We start from the raw sequence: 19,637 nt of genomic DNA, 5'->3' as shown, positions 1-19,637 counted from the left end.
AAGAAGAGAGAGCGAAGGGGGAAGTGCTACACACTTTTAAACAACCAGGTCTCATGAGAACTCGACTCACTATCATGAGAAAAGCTATGAAGTCCACTCCCATGATCCAGTCACCTCCCACCAGGCCCCTCTGCCAACATTGAGGATTACAATTTGGCATGAGACTTAGGTGGGGACACAGAGCCAAGCCATATCAAGCACTTACTGTGTGGTAGGCACTGTGCTAAGTGCTTTAACCTTTTTAAAGCAATCATTTTTTAAAGAATAATTCTGGGGAATGTGTGTATAATATATATATGTTATTTCAGTAAGATGTAATACTTAGAAAATGAGATGTTTATCTTTGCCTAATGCTTTTGGAATGATACATATTTTTACGCTTTGAAAAATTCTATGCTACTTTTTACTTCACATTTTTATTTTGAAGATTGCACTGGGTCCGATTGTTGTTCTGAAGATTTATAATCGCTGTTCATTCAATGATTATTTGAGTGCCTTCTATGTGCTAGCTACAAAAATAAGACATGTTTTCTTAAGGAATTAAGAATTGAATGGAAGAGCAGGCAAGTAAAAAGATAATTCCGAGATACCTTTTTAAGATCCTAAAATGTCCATTCAACATGTCTGCTATGGGGACCCTGAAGGGAAATACCTATTCTGGACACAGAAGGAGTCCTGGAGACAGTTACCCTGGATGAATTTTGGTTGGTTGGTTGGTTTTTGTGTTGTTGTTGTTGTTTGCAGTGGCATGATGTATTAGTCCGTTTTTATGCTACGGATAAAGACATACCTGAGGCTGGGTAATTTATAAACAAAAAGAGGTTTAATGGACTCACAGTTCCACGTGTTTGGGGAGGCCTCACAGTCATGGCAGAGGGTGAAAGGCACATCTTACATGGTGGCAGACAAGGGAGAAATGAGAATCAAGTGAAAGGGGTCTCCCCTTATAAAACCATCAAATCTTGTGAGACTTATTCACTACCAAAGAACCGTATGGGGGAAACTGCCCCCATGATTCAATTATCTCCCACCAAGTCCCTCCCACAACACGTGGGAATTATGGGAGCTACAATTCAAGATGAGATTTGGGTGGGGACACAGCCAAACAATATTACATGATTACAGCTCATGGCAGCTTCAACCTCCTGGGCTCAAGCCACCTTCCTGCCTCAGCTTCCCAAGTAGCTGGGACTACAGGCCTGAGCCACCATGCTGGGCTTTTTTTTTTTTAGAGACAAGGTCTCACTATGTTGCCCAGGCTGTTCTTGAACTCCTGGGCTCAAGGAAGCCTCCTGCGTTGGCCTCCCAAAGTGCTGGATTTATAGGCATGAGCCACCACGTCTGACCTCCTGACTGAATTTTTGTTAATTAAATATTTTTTTTTTTAGACAAAGTCTGACTTTGTTGTCCAGGCTGAAATGCAGTGACACGATCACAACTCACTGCAGCCTTGACCTTCCAGGCTTAAGTGCTTCTCCCACCTCAGCCTTCTGAGTAGCTGAGACTACAGATGCATACCACCACACCCAGCTAATTTTTATATTTTTTGTACAGATGGGGTTTCACCATGTTGCCCAGACTGGTCTCGAATTCCTGAGCTCAAGCAATATCCCTGCCTTGGCCCTTCAAAGTGCTGAGATTATAGGTATGAGCCACCACACTTGGCCTGCTGACCTAATTTTTAAAACAGCTTCTTTGAGACATCATTCATGTAATATACAATTCACCCAAACTACAATTTGATGGCTTTAGAATATTACAAAGTTGTACATCCATCACAATCAATTTTGGAACATTTCATTAGCCCAAGAAGATGCCTTACACTCCTTTGCCATTACCCTCCCATGCTTGCCCCTCTGCCCTAGGCAACCACTTATCTATTTTCCTTCTTTATTGATTTGCCCATTTTGGACATTTCCTATAAATAGAATCATACAATATCTGGCCCTTTGTGACTAGCTTCTTTTGCTTAGCAGAATCAAGAGTCATCCATGTCATTGCATGTATCAGTACTTCATTCTTTTTGTTGCCAAATAATATTTCATTGCAGAGGCATACCACATTTTATTTATTCATTCATCAGTTGATGGATATTTGAGTTTCCACATTTTGGCTATTATGAATATTGCTGCTATGAACATGTATGCACAGGTTTTTATTTTATTTATTTATTTATTTTTTGAGATAGAGTCCCGCTCTGTCACCCAGGCTCAAGTGCAGTGGCGCAATCTCAGCTCACTGCAACCTCTGCCTCCCAGGTTCAAGCAATTCTCCTGCCTCAGCCTCCTGAGTAGCTGGGATTACAGGTGTGCACCTCCATGCCCAGCTAATTTTTGTATTTTTAGTAGAGACTGGGTTTCACCATGTTGGTCAGGGTGGTCTTGAACTCCTGACCTCAGATGATCCGCCCGCCTTGCCCTTCCAAAGTGTTGGGATTACAGGCATGAGCCACTGCGCCCAGCCCCAGTTTTTATTTTTAAATACCTGTTTCCAGTTCTCTTGGTTATATGCCTAGGGGTATAATTGCTCGGTCACATAATAATTCTATGTTTAACTTTTTGAGGAATGCCAACTATTTTCCACAGTGGCTGCACCATTTTACATTCCCAGTAGCAGTGTATGAATATTCCAGTTTTCCGTATTCTCACCAACACTTGTTATTATCTTTTTTATTTTAGCCATCCTTGTGGGTGTCTGACTGAATTTGTAATGGTATATAGTACTTAGCAAGATACAGAAAGAAGGAAAATAGACCTAGGAAGAGAGACCAGCATGAAGTGCCTGGGTATTTAGGTTTAGTTGGAGCACTGGATGTATCAGAAAGAGTGTGAGAAATGAGGCAAGAGGGTTGGAAAGTGGCTCCGCTAAGGAGTTTGGAATGCATTTTGAAGATCATAGAAGCCAATAAAGGAATTTAGCCAAGAGAGTGGCATGATCAACTTTGCATTTTAAACTCACTCTAGGAGAAACATAGCAATTGATAAGTAGGAAGCAAAATGGGGAACAGAGACATCAACCAAAACGGTGTTGCAGCAGACTAGGCGAGAAATAATGGAACACTGGAATATGACAAAGGCAATAAAGATGTGGAAAAGGAGGACGTATCAAGAGATAGTATGGAAACAGAATTTACAGGGCTGTGTCTATTTGGATAAGGAGGATGAGAAAGGGGACACCAAAATAATTCTCTGGTTTCTGGTTTTGACAATTGTGTGAACTTATTATACAATATATAGTTTTAAAAATAAGAATGGTTAAAAAGAGCTATGAAATTCACCAAGATACAGAATATACCAGGGGGAAAATTTTTTTGAAATGAAAGATTATGAATGCAGTTTAGATATGTTGAGTTCGTGAGGTCTTCGGGAATTCAAATGGAGATATTCAATAAATAGTTGGATATTTATATCCACTGTTCTGAACACATATCTGGGATAGAAGTGTAGATTTAAAATTTGGAAGCATATAGATAGGAGTTAAAGGTATAGGAGTGGATAGTACTACCTAGGGTTAGCAAAAAAAGGAGCAAAAGGGCCAGCCACAGAATCACTGAAAAGGCAAACTTAAGGTATTGGCAGAGAAAAATGAGCTCATAAAAGAGACCTAGTAATGATCAGAGAAATGAGGGAAAAACGTGTTTAGCACAATGTCATAGAAACCAAGGGAATAAGATTTCAAGAAGGAAAAAGTGGGTTGTCAAGTGGATTACCAAATGCAGAATATAAAAGTTAAATAACATGTGAGCTGAAGTATCCATTAGATCTGGTAAAATTTTCACTGTCATAGAAACACTTGTAGGAAAGTGGTGGGTCAAAGAGGAAATGGGGGACAGACTTCTTGACAAGATAGAGCAGTAAGCTCATATTTGATGCAGTCCCTCTACTGTAAACACATAGCAATGGTAGAATTTTTAAAGTAGAAAAGATAAATGACAATATGGACAAATTAAACTACAAAATATTTAAATAAATAAAATTTAGGAGGGTGGGCCTTTTAGACTCTAGATAGAAGAAGACAGTGGAAGCTGATGAGTTCGACTCCTACAGGGTAATGAGACTAATAATTCTCAATCTAAGACAGAAGAATAAGACAGATGAAGCAATTGGCTCATTATTTAATGCCGGTGGCTGTGGTGGGATTTTCCCACTTGTGAAAGAAAGGCAGAAAAATCCTGTCCATCTGCCTTCTGGATTATAGTTGAATAGAAGCTGGGCTTAGTGAGGTGGAAAGACCAAGACATAGCCTTATGATTCAGAATTTATATATGATATCTTTTTTTTTTTTTTTTTTTTGAGACAGAGTCTTGCTCAGTAGCCCAGGCTGGAGTGCAGTGGTGTGATCTCGGCTCACTGCAACGTCCACCTCCCGGGTTCAAGCAATTCTTCTGCCTCAGCCTCCTAGTAGCTGGGATTACAGGCACCCGTCACCATACCCGGCTAATTTTTTAAAATTTTTAGTAGAAATGGTGTTTCATCATGTTGGCCAGGCTGGTCTTGAACCCCTGACCTCAAATGATTCACCCACCTCAGCCTCCCAAAGTGCTGGGATTATAGGTGTGAGCCACTGTGTCCGGCCTATATATGATATCTTGCAGCTCAGTGATAGCACCCAATATGACAGCAGGACGGTAGCCCCACTCATCATTATAAAATCCCATTTAGAACTGGGAAGGAGATGTAAGAAGCGCGATGAAGGCAACTGCAAAACCACTAGAGAGTAAGGAGTGGTGGGCATAGAAGCGGAGAAATAAAGGAAAAGCAAACTGAGAATCTATTGAAAATCAAAAAATTCCAAACACATGAAGAAATCTCGTAGTAAGAAAGATAGGCAACAATAAAATCAACAATAAGAAAAATGAAGGACCTTAGAACCCACCCATTCTTTTACTTTAAGAAAAAGACAAGTAATTGTTGCAGAGGTATTTTCCATTCCTATATTTTGCAGCTGCCTTTTTGTAAGAAGCACTTTTTCCAAATTAAAAAAATTAAATAAAAATTAAAAAATAAAAATGAGGGACTGGGCGCAGTGGCTCACACTTGTAATCCCAGCACTTTGGGAGGCTAGCATGGGCGGATCACCTGAGGTGAGGAATTCAAGACCAGCCTGGCCAACATGGTGACACACCATCCCTACTAAAAATACAAATATTAGCCCAGCGTGGTGGCGCACGTCTGTAGTCCCAGCTACTCGGGAGGCTGAGGCAAAAGAATCACTTGAACCTGGGAGGCAGACATTGCAGCAAGTTAAGATTGCGCCAGGGCACTCCAGCCTGGGCAACAGAGTGACACTCTGTCTCAAAAAAAAAAAAAAAAAGTTGAGGGGGGGCGTAATAATTGTATTTAGAAAGGGCAAGAAATATTACATTAAAACAAGCAGAATTTTAAAAGTGGATGGACATGAAAAAGACCCATTTAGATGTATTAGAAACTAGTTGATGTTATGAATGCTATAAGGAACAAAGTTACACATTTAGAAATTGAAAGAAAGCTGAGGAATTCACTCAGAATACAGCAAATTGGGGGAAAAGATTTTAAAAAATAAGAACAGTTAGGATATACGGAGGAGAAAATGAGAAACCAATATGTATCCAAACAGGTGCTTCTAAGAATTAATAGAGAAAATGATAAAGCATTACTTGAAGAGATTTTTCAGAATTGAAGATGTGAGTCTTCAGATATTGGGCAGGATAAATAATACTAAATATACACCTAAATATATGGTTGTGAAAATCCAAAACAATAAGGATGAGAAAAATCTTAAAAGATATGAGGACAAAAAGATGTGTTAATTACAAATGAGTTACGATTAGATTGACAGCAGACTTCTCAGCATCAGTAAAAATCAAAAGACAGTAGAGTAATGGCTTCAAAGTACTGGTGGGGTAGAAATAGCTGTTAACTCATAGTTTTAGGTAAGTTATCACTCAAAGTAAAATACACCAGGAATGCGTATTTTATGGTTCAATATTGGAAAATCTCTCAATATAAATTCACTATGTTAATAGACTAAAAGAAAATAAAATCTTATGATTATTCCAACTAATGTGTGGTTCAGCTTCTCTATTTACATGGAGGGAAACTTCTGTTAGAAAATCAGAAATAAAAGAAATTTCCTCAAATTGGTAAATATTATATAACAAAAACTTAGCGCAAACATACTTACCAATGAAAATTTAAATTCATTCTATTCCTTTGAATATCCTGAGCAAGACAAGGATGCCCATTGTCACTCCTAATATTTTACATAGCAGTAAAGGTTCTGACCAATGCCATAACTGAAGAAAAACAAAGAAGAGGTGTAAGAATTGGAAGGGTAGAGATGAAACTGTTATTATTTATAAATGATATAATAATCTGCTAAAACAACCCCAAAAGAATCAACAGACAGGCCAGGCATGGTGGTTCATGCCTGCAATCCCAGGACTTTGGGATGCTGAGGTGGGAGAATCACTTTAGCCCAGGAGTTTGAGACCAGCTGGACAACATGGTGAAACTCCATCTCTACTGAAAAAAAAAAAGAAAAAAATTAGTCAGGCGTATTGGTGCACACCTGTAGTTCCAGGTACTTGGGAGGCTGAGGTGGGAGAATCACCTGAGCCCAGGAGTTGGAGATTCAAGGCTGCAGCGAGCCAAGATCATATCACCGCACTCCAGCCTGGGGAAGCGGGGGTGAGACCCTGTCCTCCCCCACCCCCCAAAAAATCAGAATCAACAAACTGTTAGAACTAACAAGATAATTCAGCAAACTTGCAGCACACAATGTCAGATTATGGAATACTGTGCTGGTTATCTACTTCTGCATATCAAACGACCTGAAAATTTAGTGGCTTAAAACAACGATCATTTTATTAAACCTTACCAGGTGGTATTCAGCTGGTAGATGGTCTCATCTATAGGTTTTAAGGTGACTTAACTCTCATTCCTGATGCCTTGGCATGGATGGTTGGAAAGGTGGGCTCAGCTGGGCCTCTCTCCCTGTCCACATAGTGTCAGGATCTCTCTACAAGATCTCTCCAGCAGATAGTCAGATTTCTTATACAGTGGTTCAGGTATCCAAGGAGTGTTCCAAAAGACAGAAAGTGGGAGCTGCAAGTTTAAGGCTTGGGCTGGAAATTTACACAGCGTTTCTTTTGCCATAATTTTTTTACCAAAGCAGTTGCAAAGCCTTTCTACATTCCAAGGGAAGGGCACAGACCCCCTACCTCTTGGTGGAGGGAGAGTAAAAGAGTTTCCAGCCAACCTTAATCCTCCACAGGAGCTTACAGAGAGGGAGAAGGTATATGAAATCTCTAAAATTCACAAGGAATAATAGCATTAATAGCAATAATATACAAGGAATTCCTAAGAATCAGCAAGAAAAGGACAGCTACTCCAATTTTCTTTAAAAAGGACAAAGACTATAGGACATTTATACAAGTGGAAATCAAGAAGCCAACATGCATACAAAGGAATGCTGAAAATAACTAGTAGTCAATGAAATGCAAACCAAAGTAACAATAAGCTATCTCTTTACAACAGTGTTTCTCAATATTGGCATTACCAATATTTTGGGCCAGACAAGTCTTTGTTGTGGGGGCTTGTCTGTGCCTTGTAGGATGTTTGGCAGCATCCCTGGCCTGTACCCACTAGCTGCCAATAGACATCCCCCTTGTAAAAATAAAAAATGTCTCTAGAAATTGCCAATTATCTCCTGGGGGATAAAATTGTCCCAGGTTGAGAACCATTGCTTTATACCTATCAGCATGGCAAAAAATAGAGAGCTGGTTAATGTTTTGTTTTGTTTTGTTTTTTTCTTGAGATGGAGTCTTGCTCTGTCCCCCAGGCTGGAGTGCAATGGCGCGATCTGGGCTCACTGCAACCACAGCTTCCCAGGTTCAAGCGATTCTCCTGCCTCAGCCTTCCAAGCAGCTGGGACTTCAGGCGTGTGCCACCACACCTGAATTTGTATTTTTAGTACAGATGGGGTTTCACCATGTTAGCCAGGCTGGTCTCTAACTCCTGACCTCAGGTGATCCACCTGCCTTGGCTTCCCGAAGTATTGGGATTACAGGCGTGAGGCACCACATTAATGTTAAGTGTTAGCAGAGATATGGCAACATAGGAAGCCTCAGGCCTTGTTGATGGGTATGTGAGTGGCACAGCCATTCTTGAGAGCAATAGTCAAATTAAATAAAGACATACCTCGGGACTCACCAATTCAGCATATGGGTAATTTACACAGGTCCATAAAGGAACATATATGAGGATATTCTCTGCAGCTTTGTCTGGTAATGGGGAGTTAGAGGCAAATTAAAATGTTGTGGCAGAATATCCTGTCCAATAATAGCAGACATATTTTTCTCAGTGCACATGAAACCTTCTACAGGACAGACCACAAGTTAGGCCACAAAACAAGTTTTAACACATTTTAAAAGACTGAAATCATACAAAGTATCTTTTCTGATCACAAGGAAATAAAATTAGAAATCAATAACAGAAGGAAAAATGGAAAATTCACAAATTAAACAATACACTCTTAAACAACTACTGGATTAAAGAAGAAATCACTGCCGGGTATGGTGGCTCACACCTGTAATCCCAACACTTTGGGAGGCCAAGGTGGGTGGATCACGAGGTCAGGAGATCGAGACCACCCTGGCTAACTTGGTGAAACCCCATCTCTACTAAAAATACAAAAAAATTAGCCAGGCATGGTGGCAGGTGCCTGTAGTCCCAGCTACTCGGGAGGCTGAGGCAGGAGAATGGCGTGAACCCAGGAGGCGGAGCCTGCAGTGAGCCGAGATTGCACCACTGCATACCAGCCTGGGCGACAGAGCAAGATCCGTCTCAAAAAAAAAAAAAAAAAAAGGAGAAGAAGAAGAAGAAATCACAAGGGAAATTGGAAAATACCTTGAGACAAATGAAAAAGAGAACATGCCGTGGCTCACACCTGTAATCCCAACACTTTGGGAGGCCAAGACAGGTGGATCACTTCAGCTCAGGAGTCCTAGACCAGCCTAGGCAAAATGGTGAAACCCCGTCTCAACAAAAAATACAAAAAAATAGCCATGCATGGTGGTGTGTACCTGAAGTCCCAGCTATTTAGAGAGCTAAGGTAAAAGGACCCCTTGCATCCAGGAGGCCAAGACAGTAGTGAGCCATGTTTGCACGTGCCTCAAAAAAAAAAAAAAAAAAAAAAAAGAGAGAGAGAGACAGAGACCCTGTCTCAAAAAAAGAAAAGAAAGAGAGGCTGGGTGCGATGACTTACACCTGTAACCCCAGCACTTTGGGAGGCCGAGGCGGGTGGATTACTTGAGGTCAGGAGTCCCAGACCAGCCTGGTCCACATGGTGAAACCCTATCTCCACTAAAAATACAAAAATTAGCTGGGCACGGTGGCGGGCACCTGTAATCCCAACTACTCAGGAGACTGAGACGGGAGAATGACCTGAATCCTGGAGACAGAGGTTGTAGTGAGCCAAGATCGCACCACTGCACTCTGGCCTGGGCAACAGAGTGAGACTGTCTCAAAAATAAATAAATAATTAAAAAAGAAAGGAAAAAGAGGATACAACATACCAAAACTTATGGGGTGCAGTAAAAGCAATACTAAACAGAAATTTATATCTGTAAACACATACAATAAGTCCTTACTTAACACTGTTGATAGGTTCTTGGAAACTGTGACTTTAATAACAATTTTACCATAGGCTGATGTAAACAAAACTATATTTCTGGTCATGAAAACATAGCTAAACAAAAACATACTTCTGGTCATGAAAATATCATCAAACTTCTCAACAGAAACCAAAAACACTTCTAATTTTTTTTTTTAATTTTTGTGGGTACATAGTAGGTATATATATATATATATTTATGGGGTACATGAATTGTTTTGATACAGGCATACAATGCATAATAATCACATAATGGACAATGGGGTATCCATCTCCTCAAACATTTATCCTTTGTATTACAAACAATCCAATTATTCTCTTTTTGTCATTTTAAAATGTACAGTTGGGCCAGGGTGGTGGCTCATGCCTGTAATCCCAGCACTTTGGGAGGCCGAGGCTGGCAGATCACTTGAGGTCAGGAGTTTGTGACCAGCCTGGCCAACATGGCAAAACCCCATCTCTACTAAAAAGACAAGAATTAGCCAGGCGTGGTGGTGCGCGGCAGTAGTCCCAGCTACTTGGGAGACTGAGGCAGAAGAACCACTTGAACCCGGGAGGCAGAGGCTGCAGTGAGCCGAGATTGGGCCACTGCACTCCAGCTTGGGTGACAGAGTGAGACCCTGTCACACACGCACACACACAAAAGTACAGTTAAATTATTATTGACTATAGTCACCCTGTTGTGCTATCATATCGTTTTATTCATTCTTTCTGTTTTTTTTTTTTTTTTGAGCGCCTTAACCATCCCCACCTTCCCCCAACCCACACTACCCTTCTCAGCCTCTGGTAACAATCCTTCTACTCTATTGCTATGAGTTCAATTGTTTCAATTTTCAGATTCCACAAATAAGCAGGAACATGTGATGTTTCTCTTTCTGTGCCTGGTTTATTTCACTTAACATAATGACTTTCAGAGTTCCATCCATGTTGTTGCAAATGACAGTATCTCAATCTTTCTTATGGCTGACTAGTACTCCATTGTGTGTAAGTAACATGTTGTCTTTATCCATTCATCTGTTGACAGACATTTAGGTTGCTTCCAAATCTTGGCTATTGTGAACAGAGCTACCACAAACTTGGGAGTGCAGATATCTCTTTCATATACTGATTTCCTTTCTTTGGGATATACACCCAGCAGTGGGATTGCTGGATCCTATGGTAGCTTCATTTTTAGTTTTTTGAGGAACCTCAAAACTGTTATCTATAGTGTTGTACTAATTTATATTCCCACCAACAGTGTACAAGGGTTCCCTTTTATCCACATCCTGCCAGCATTTGTTACTGCCTGTGTTTTGGACAAAAGCCATTTTAACTGGGGTGAGATACCTCATTGCAGTTTTGATCTGCACTTCTCTGATGATCAATGATGTTGAGCACCTTTTCATGTGCTTGTTTTCCATTTGTGTCTTTTGAGAAATGTCTATTCAGTTTTTGCCCATTTTAAATTAGAGATTTTTCTTATAGAGTTGTTTGAGTTCCTTATGTATTCTGGTTATTAATCTCTTGTCAGATGAGTAGTTTGTAAATATTTTCTCCCATTCTGTGGATTGTCTCTTCACTTTGTTTCCTTTGCTGTGCAAAGCCTTTTTTTTTTTTTTTTTTTTTTTCCTTGAGACAGAGTTTCACTCTTGTTGCCCAGGCTGCTGGAGTGCAATGGCACGATCTTGGTCACCGCAATCTCCACCTCCCGGGTTCAAGCGATTCTCCTGCCTCAGCCTCCTGAGTAGCTGGGATTACAGGCATGTGCCACCACACCCAGCTTATTTTGTATTTTTTCAGTAGAGACGGGGTTACTCCATGTTGGTCAGGCTGGTCTCAAACTCCCGACCTCAGGTGATCCGCCCGCCTCGGCCTCCCAAAGTGCTGGGATTACAGATGTGAGCCACCACGCCCAGCCTGTGCAGAAGATTTTTAACTTGTGATCCCATTTGTCCATTTTTGCTTTGGTTGCCTGTGTTTGTAGGGTATGACTCAAGAAACTTACCCAGGCCAATGTCTAAGAGTTTCCCCAATGTTTTCTTGTAGTAGTTTCATAGTTTGAGGTCTTAGCTTTAAGTCTTTAATCGATTTTCATTTAATTTTTGTATATGGCAAGAGATAGGAATCTAGTTTCATTCTTATGCATATGGATATCCTGATTTCCCAGCACCATTTATTAAAGAGACTGTCTTTTCCCCAGTTTATGTTCTTGGCACCTTTGTCAAAAATGAGTTCACCGTAGGTGTGTGGATTTGTTTCCGGGTTCCTTACTCTGTTCCATTGGTCTATGTGTCTGTTTCTATGCCAGTATCATGTTGCTTTGGTTACTATAGCTCTTTAGTATAATTTGAAGTCAGGTAATATGATTCCTCCATACTTCTAATACTAAACATCAAGATAAATATGAAGTATACATACATTTAAGAAAGATTACTGGCTAGGCACGGTGGCTCACACCTGTAATCCCAGCACTTTGGGAGGCCAAGGCGGGCAGATCACAAGGTCAGGAGTTTGAGACCAGTCTGGCCAACATGGTGAAACCCTATCTCTACTAAAAATACAAAAATGGTGGCAGGCGCTTGTAATCCCAGCTACTTGGGAGGCTGAGACAGGAAAATCCCTTGAAACCGGAAGGCAGAGGTTGCAGTGAGCTGAGATTGCGTCACTGCACTCCAGACTGGGCAAGAAAAGTGAAACTCCATCTCAAAGAAAAAAAAAAAAAAAAAAAAGATTACTAAAAACAAGTAAGGTAATTATTTACCCAATTTTTGGTAAATCAGTGAGTGACAGCATTTGTAGCAGTGGTGAGTTAAATCAAGGAATAAATGTTTGCAAAGTGAAAATTATAAGGAGTGTCTCCTACCACCACGCAGTTCAAAGGCAAACAGTCACAAATCTGGAGGCTTCGCTGAATGCTTTCTATTATAGCATTGCTTATGTTGTGCGTCTGTATGATTATTGTAGACTTTATGAATTTTTATTTTATAAACTTTGTATTCATTCATTCATTCATTCATTTTCCAACTGACTTATTCCAGTTCAGGGTCATAGGTTGTTGGAGCCTATCCTGGAAGCTTAGGGCACAAAGAGGGAACTGACCCTGGATGGGATGCCATCCCATCATGGGGTGTACTCACATGCACACCCCCACTCATTCAGACTGTGGGACCATTTAGAAATGCCAGTTCACCTAATGTGCACATCTTTGGGATGTAGGAGGAACCTGGAGTACCCAAAGAAAACCTACACAGACTTGGGAAGAACATAAAAACTCCACACAGACACTGTCCCAGCAGGGAAGTAATTTGTTTTTCTCATCAACCTAATAATGATACAATGCTAAATAAAACAACATTATTTGAAGACCTGCTGTACATTGAAAAAAAAGAAAAATTGCAAATCAAGAAACTGATTTTACATCATAAGGAACTAGAAAAAGAAAAGCAAATCCAAACCAAAGCTAGAAGAAGAAAGAAAATAATAAAGGTTAGAGCAGAGATAAATAAAAGACAGAACAGAAAAATAAAGGAAGTCAATGAAACCAAAAGTTATTCCTTTGAAAAAATCAACAAAATTGACAACCCTTACCTAGATTGACTAAGAAAAAAAGAGAGAAAAATCAAATTACTAAAATCAGAAAAAAGTGGGGACATTATTGCAGATGCAAACAGAAATAAAAAAGATTATATGAGAATACTATGAACAATTATCTGCTAGCAAATTGGAAACATAGGTCAAACAGATAAATTCCTACAAACACATATTTTACCAAAACTGACTCATGAAGAAATAGAAACTCTGAGTAGGTCCATAATTTGGAGTAAGGAAATTGAATTAGTAATCAAAATACCCCAACAATGAAAAGCCCTGGACCAGATGGCTTCACTGATGAGTTCTACCAAATATTTATATAAGAATTAACATCAGTCCTCCTCAAACTTTTTAAAAGAAAAACAAAGAGGAGGAATACTTCCTAACTTATTCTGAGAGACCAGCATTAACCCTGATACTGAAGCTAGACAAAGACATTACAAGAAAAGAAAACTACAGACCAATACACCACATAAATCTTCAACAAAATACTAGCAAACCAAATTCGCAGGATATTAAAAGGATTATAAATATATTCCTGAAATGCAAGTTTGAGTCAACATATTAAAATCAATCAATACAATACACCGCATTGACAAAATAGAGGGAAAAAATCCCACAGGATCATCTCAGTTAATGCAGAAAAAGCATTTGACAGAATTCAAAACCCTTATACAATAAAAACATTCAACAAACTAGGAGTAGAAGGAAACTACCTCAACATAATAAAGACCATATATGAAAAACCCACAGCAAACACCAAACTCAATGATAAAAATTAAAAGTTTCGGCCAGGTGTGGGGGCTCACACCTGTAATCTCAGCACTTTGGGAGGCCGAGGCTGGAGGATCACTTGGGCCCAGGAGTTCGAGACCAGCCTGGGCAGTATGGTGAAACCTCATCTCTACAAAAACTACAAAAATTAGCATGGCCTGGTGGCATGCACCTGTAGTCCTAGCTACTCGGGAGGCTGAGGTGAGAGTATAGCTTGAGTCTGGGAAGCAGAGGTTGCAGTGAGCCAAGATCATGCCACTACACTCTAGCACTTGACCCTCTCTCAACAAATAAAAAATAAAACAAAAAACAAAAATTCCACCAAAACTAAAAGTTTTAGTCTATTGCCAGTCCTTGGAAAAAAAATAAAAGGTTTAAGATCAGGATCAAGACAAGGATACCCACTTTTGCCACTTCTACTCAGTATATTATTAGATGTTCTGCTCAGAGCAATTAGGTAAGAAAAAGAAATAAAAGTATCCACATTGGAAAGGAAGAAGTAAAATTATCTGTTTGCAGATGACATGATCTTACATGTGGAAAACCCTAAAGATTACACACACACACACACACACACACACACACACACACATCATTAGAACTAATATACAAATTCAGCAAAGTGGCAGGACACAAAACCAACAAACAAAAATCAATTCCATTTCTATACATTAACAATTAGTAACCTGAAATAAAGATTAAGCCAACAATACTATTTACAATAACATCAAAAAGACTAAAATACTTAGGAATAAACCAAGAAGGTAAGACTTATACAGTGAAAACTATAATGTATTGCTGAAAGAAATTAAGAAGACATAAATAAATGGAAAGACATCTGTGTTCATGAATTGGAAGACTTAATATTAAGATACCAATATTAGCCATACTGATTACAGATTCAATGCAATCCCTATCAAAATTCCAATGACTTTGCAGAAAAAAAAAATCTATCCTAAAATTCATATGGAATCTCAAGGGACCCTGAAGAGCTGAAACAATCTTGAAAAAGAACAAAGTGGGAAGACTTAGACTTTCTGATTTCAAAACTTATTACAAAACTACAGTAATCAAAATGGTGTGATATTGGCAAAAAGGCAGAATGTAGATCAATGTAATAGAATATAGAGTCCAGAAATAAACCTTAGTGCATATGGGCAAATGATTTCCAACAAGGGTGACATGACCATTTAATGGGGAAAGGACCGTCTTTTCAACAAATGGTGCTGGGAAAACTGAATATTCACTTGCAAAAGAATGAAGTTGGACCCATGCCTTATATATACCTTATACTATAGATACAAATTAATTCCAAAAGTATCAAAGACCTATTTTATTTATTTTTAATTAATTTATTATTATTATTATTTTTTGAGACAAGAGTTTTGCTCTTGTTGCCAAGGCTGGAGTGCATGGTGTGATCTCAGCTCACTGCAACCTCCACCTCCGAGGTTCAAGCAATTCTCCTGCTTCAGCCTCCCAAGCAGCTGGGATTACAGGCATGCACCACCACACCCGGCTAATTTTGAATTTTTAGTAGAGATGGGTTTCACCGTGTTGGCCAGGCTGGTCTTGAAATCCTGACCTCAGGTGATCCACCTGCCTCGACCTCCCAAAGTGCTGGGATTACAGGCATGAGTCACTGCGCCCAGCCAAAGACCTCTTTTGTAAGAACTAAAACTATAAAACTCTTAGAAGAAAATAGGGGGAAAGCTTTTTAACACTGTATTTAGCAATGGTTTCTTGGATATAACACCAGAAGCACAGGCACCACCAACAAAAAATAGATAAATTGGACTTATCAACATTAAAAACTTTTGTGCATCAAGGGACAATATCTAGAGAGTGAAACAACATCTTCCTCTCTGGGCTTGGACCTAGTTTGTGGTGACATGGCCAAATGCACCAAGAAAGTTGGAATGAGGCTGGACGCGGTGGCTCACGTCTGTAATCCCAGCACTTTGGGAGGCCGAGGTGGCTGGATCACTTGAGGTCAGGAGCTCGAGACCAGCCTGGCCAACATGGCGAAACCCCATCTCTAATCAAAATACAAAAATTAGCCAGGCATGATGGCACACGCCTGTAGTCCCAGCTACTGGGGAGGAAGAGGCAGGGGCAGGAGAATAGCTTGAACCTGGGATGCAGAGGTTGCAGTGAGCCGAGATCGTGCCACTGCACTCCAGCCTGTGCGACAGAGTAAGACTCAGTCTCAGAAAAAAAAAAAAAAGAAAGTCGGAATAGTCGGTAAATACAGGACCCACCATGGGGCCTCCCTCTGGAAAATGGTGAAGGAAATTGAAATCAGCCAGCACACCAAGTACACTTGCTCTTTCTGTGGCAAAACCAAGATGAAGAGACGAGCTGTGAAAATCAGGCACTGTAATTCCTGCATGAAGACAGTGGCTGGCAGTGCCTGGACCTACAACACCACTTCGGCTGTCATGGTGAAGTCTGCCATCAGAAGACTGAAGGAATTGAAAGACCAGTAGATGCTCCTCTACTCTTTGAGACATCACTGGCCTATAATAAATGGGTTAATTTATGTTAAAAAAAAAAAAAGAGAGAGAGAGTGAAACAACAATTTACACAATCAGAGAAAATATTTGCAAATCTTATATCTGATTAGAAATTAGTATCTGGAACATGTAAGGATGTATAAAGAACTCCTACAACTCAACAACAAATAAATCAACAACCCAATTCACAAATGGGCAAGGAACTTGAAAAACATTTCTCCAAAGAAGATACACAAATAGCCAAAAAGAACACAGAAAGATGCTCAAGGTCAAGCCTGTAATCCCAGCACTTTGGGAGGCCTAGGCAGTTGGATCACCTGAGGTCAGGAGTTCAAGACCAGCCTAGCTAACATGGTGAAACCCCGTCTGTACTAAAAATACGAAAATTAGCAGGGCACAGTGGCACGCGCCTGTAGTCCCAGCTACTTGGGAAGCTGAGGCAGGAGAATCGCTCGAACCCAGGAGGCAAGAGGTTGCAGCGAGCCAAGATGGTGCCACTGTACTCCAGCCTGGGCGACAGAGGGCAATAGAGCGAGATTCCAGCTCAAAAAAAAAAAAAAGGAAAAGGAGGTGTTTAATCATTAGCCATTAGGGAAAATATGAATCAAAACCACCATGGAATACCACTTTATATCCACTAATATGGCTATTATAAGACACAAACAAAAACAAAATAAGCGTTGATGAGAATATGGAGAAACTGAAACCCTTGTGTATTGCTGGTAGGAATATAAAATGGTACAGCCATTATGGAAAAGTTTGGCATTTTCAAACTGTTAAATTAGAATTATTGGCTAGGCGTGGTGGCTCACGCTTGGAATCCCAGCACTACGGGAGGCCGAGGCAGGCCGATCACTTGAAGTCACGAGTTTGAGATCAGTTGGCCAACATGGCGAAACTTTGTCTCTACTAAAAGTACAAAATTTGGTGAGGCTTGGTGGTGTGTGCCTGTAGTCCCAGCTACTTGGGTGGCTGAGGCAGAGGTTGCAGTAAGCCAAGATCACGCCACTGCACTCCAGCCTGGGTGACAGAGTAAGACTCTGTCTCAAAAAACAAAACAAAACAAAACGAAAACATATAGAATTATGGTATAATCCAGTAATTCCACTTCTGAATGTATACCTCAAAGAATTGAAAGCAGGGCACAAACAGATACTTGTATACCAATGTTCATAACAGCGTATTTCACAATAGCTAAAAGGTGAAAACAACCCAAGTGTCCATTAACAGATAATGGAGAAGCAAACTGTGGTATATATATGCATGGAATATTATTCAATCTTTTTTTTTTTTTTTTGAGACAGAGTATCGCTCTGTCACCAGGCTGGAGTGCAGTGGCGCAATCTCGGCTCACTGCAACCACCTCCTCCCAGGTTCAAGCGATTCTCCTGCCTCAGCCTCCTGAGTACCTGGGATTACAGGTGCACACCACCATGCCCAGCTAATTTTTGTATTTTTTTAGGAGACAGGGTTTCATCATGTTGGCCAGGATGGTCTCAATCTCTTGACCTCGCGATCCGCCTGCCTTGGCCTCCCAGAGTGTTGGGATTACAGGTGTGAGCCACTGTGCCCAGCCTATTCAATCTTAAAGAAGAGGAGGCTGAGGTGGGAGGATCGCTTGAACCCAGGAATTTGACACCATCGTGGGAAACAAAACGAAACCCTGTCTCCAAATTTGTTTTAAAAAATTAGCTGAGCGTGGTGGAATGCACCTGTAGTCCCAGATACTTGGGAGGCTGAGGTGGGAGGATCCCTGGAGTGTAGAAGTTTGAGGTTGCAGTGAGCTATGATCACACCACTGCATTCCAACCTGGGTGACAGAGGCTGTCTCAAAACAAAAAGGAAGATACATGGTATAATATACATGAGCCTTGAAAATATTATGCTAAGTAAAATAAGCCAGACACAGAAGGACAAATATTACACAATTCCACTTAAATGAGGTACCTAGAATAGGTAAATTCATAGAGACAGAAAGTAGAATACAGGTTACCAAGAGCTGAGGGAGTGGGGGTCAGGGAATGAGACATTATTGTTTTATAGGTACAGAGTTTTAGTTCGCGATGATGAGAAAGTTCTGGAAATTGATAGAGGTGATGGTTGTACAACATTGTGAACATTGCACAACATTGTGAAAATACTTAATGCCACTAAATTATACACTTAAAAATAGCTATAATGGGCCACACATGGTGGCTCATGCTTGTAATCCCAGCACTTTGGGAGGCTGAGGCAGGTGGACTGCTTGAAGTCAGGAGTTTGAGTCCAGCCTGGGCAATATGGTGAAACCCTGTCTCTATGAACAACAACAACAAAAAAGCTAAAATGGTAAATTTTATGTTATGTGTGTGTATATATATACATATATATGTATGTATATATATATACATCTATATGTATATATATATACATATAGATGTATATATATATATATAGATGTATATATATATTTTTTTAAGACAGTCTCGCTCTGTTGCCCAGGCTGGAGTGCAATAGCGTGATACTGACTCACTACAACCTCTGCCTCCTGGGTTCAAGAGATTCTCCTGCCTCAGCCTCTGGAGTAGCTGGGATTACAGGTGCCCGCCACCACGCCCAGCTAATTTTTGTATTTTTAGTAGAGACAAAGTTTCACCACATTGGCCAGGCTGCTCTCAAACTCGTGACCTCAAGTGATCTGCCAGCCTCGGCCTCCCAAAGTGTTGGGAGTACAGGCGTGAGCCACTGCGCCCAGCCATGTTATGTATATTTTACCTCAATTTTTAAAATGTGCTAGATACATAGGAAATAGAATAAGACATAAAATATGTAAACTTAAAATATGTGTCTATAAAACAATATTTGTATTGTAAGAACATACAAATAAATTATTAGAATTAATGAGAACTCAAATTCTAAAACTGACCTAATGATGCAATACCGTTTCAATCAATATCCTAACAGTGTCATTTTATGGAGCAAGCTGATTCTAAATTTTATATGGAAATGCAAAAGTTCAAACATAGCTAATATTCTTGAAGAAAACAAGACGAAAGCATTTGATCTATTAGGTATTAAGATATAAAATAATAATAATGTAATAAAATCATCATAATTAAGATGGTGCAATTAAGGCATCATAAC

At 40.0% G+C, this 19,637-nt stretch overlaps 1 protein-coding gene across 1 annotated transcript; it reads left to right on the top strand.

The window, feature by feature from the left end:
• Positions 1–4,688: 4,688 nt before the first annotated feature.
• On the top strand, positions 4,689–19,619 carry LOC112441196 (putative ribosomal protein eL43-like). Its single transcript, XM_063608327.1, has 2 exons — positions 4,689–4,726; positions 16,139–19,619. Exons 1-2 carry the CDS (start codon positions 4,689–4,691, stop codon positions 16,485–16,487), a joined length of 387 nt encoding a protein of 128 aa, XP_063464397.1. The 3' UTR covers positions 16,488–19,619.
• Positions 19,620–19,637: the final 18 nt, after the last annotated feature.

This window comes from Pan paniscus, chromosome 9 (genome assembly GCF_029289425.2).
Source record: "Pan paniscus chromosome 9, NHGRI_mPanPan1-v2.0_pri, whole genome shotgun sequence".
NCBI classification, from domain to species: domain Eukaryota; kingdom Metazoa; phylum Chordata; class Mammalia; order Primates; family Hominidae; genus Pan; species Pan paniscus.
This window is presented reverse-complemented; position numbering and strand designations above follow the sequence as displayed.

What these genes read in the sequence shown, in the direction of transcription:
- LOC112441196 (XM_063608327.1), top strand. Translation starts at nt 4,689, where the DNA reads ATGAAGGCAACTGCAAAACCACTAGAGAGTAAGGAGTG. An exon ending in CCACTAGAGAGTAAGGAGTG is followed by an intron (nt 4,727 to 16,138) that starts GTGGGCATAGAA and finishes TTGAACCTGGGA; the next exon opens with TGCAGAGGTTGCAGTGAGCC.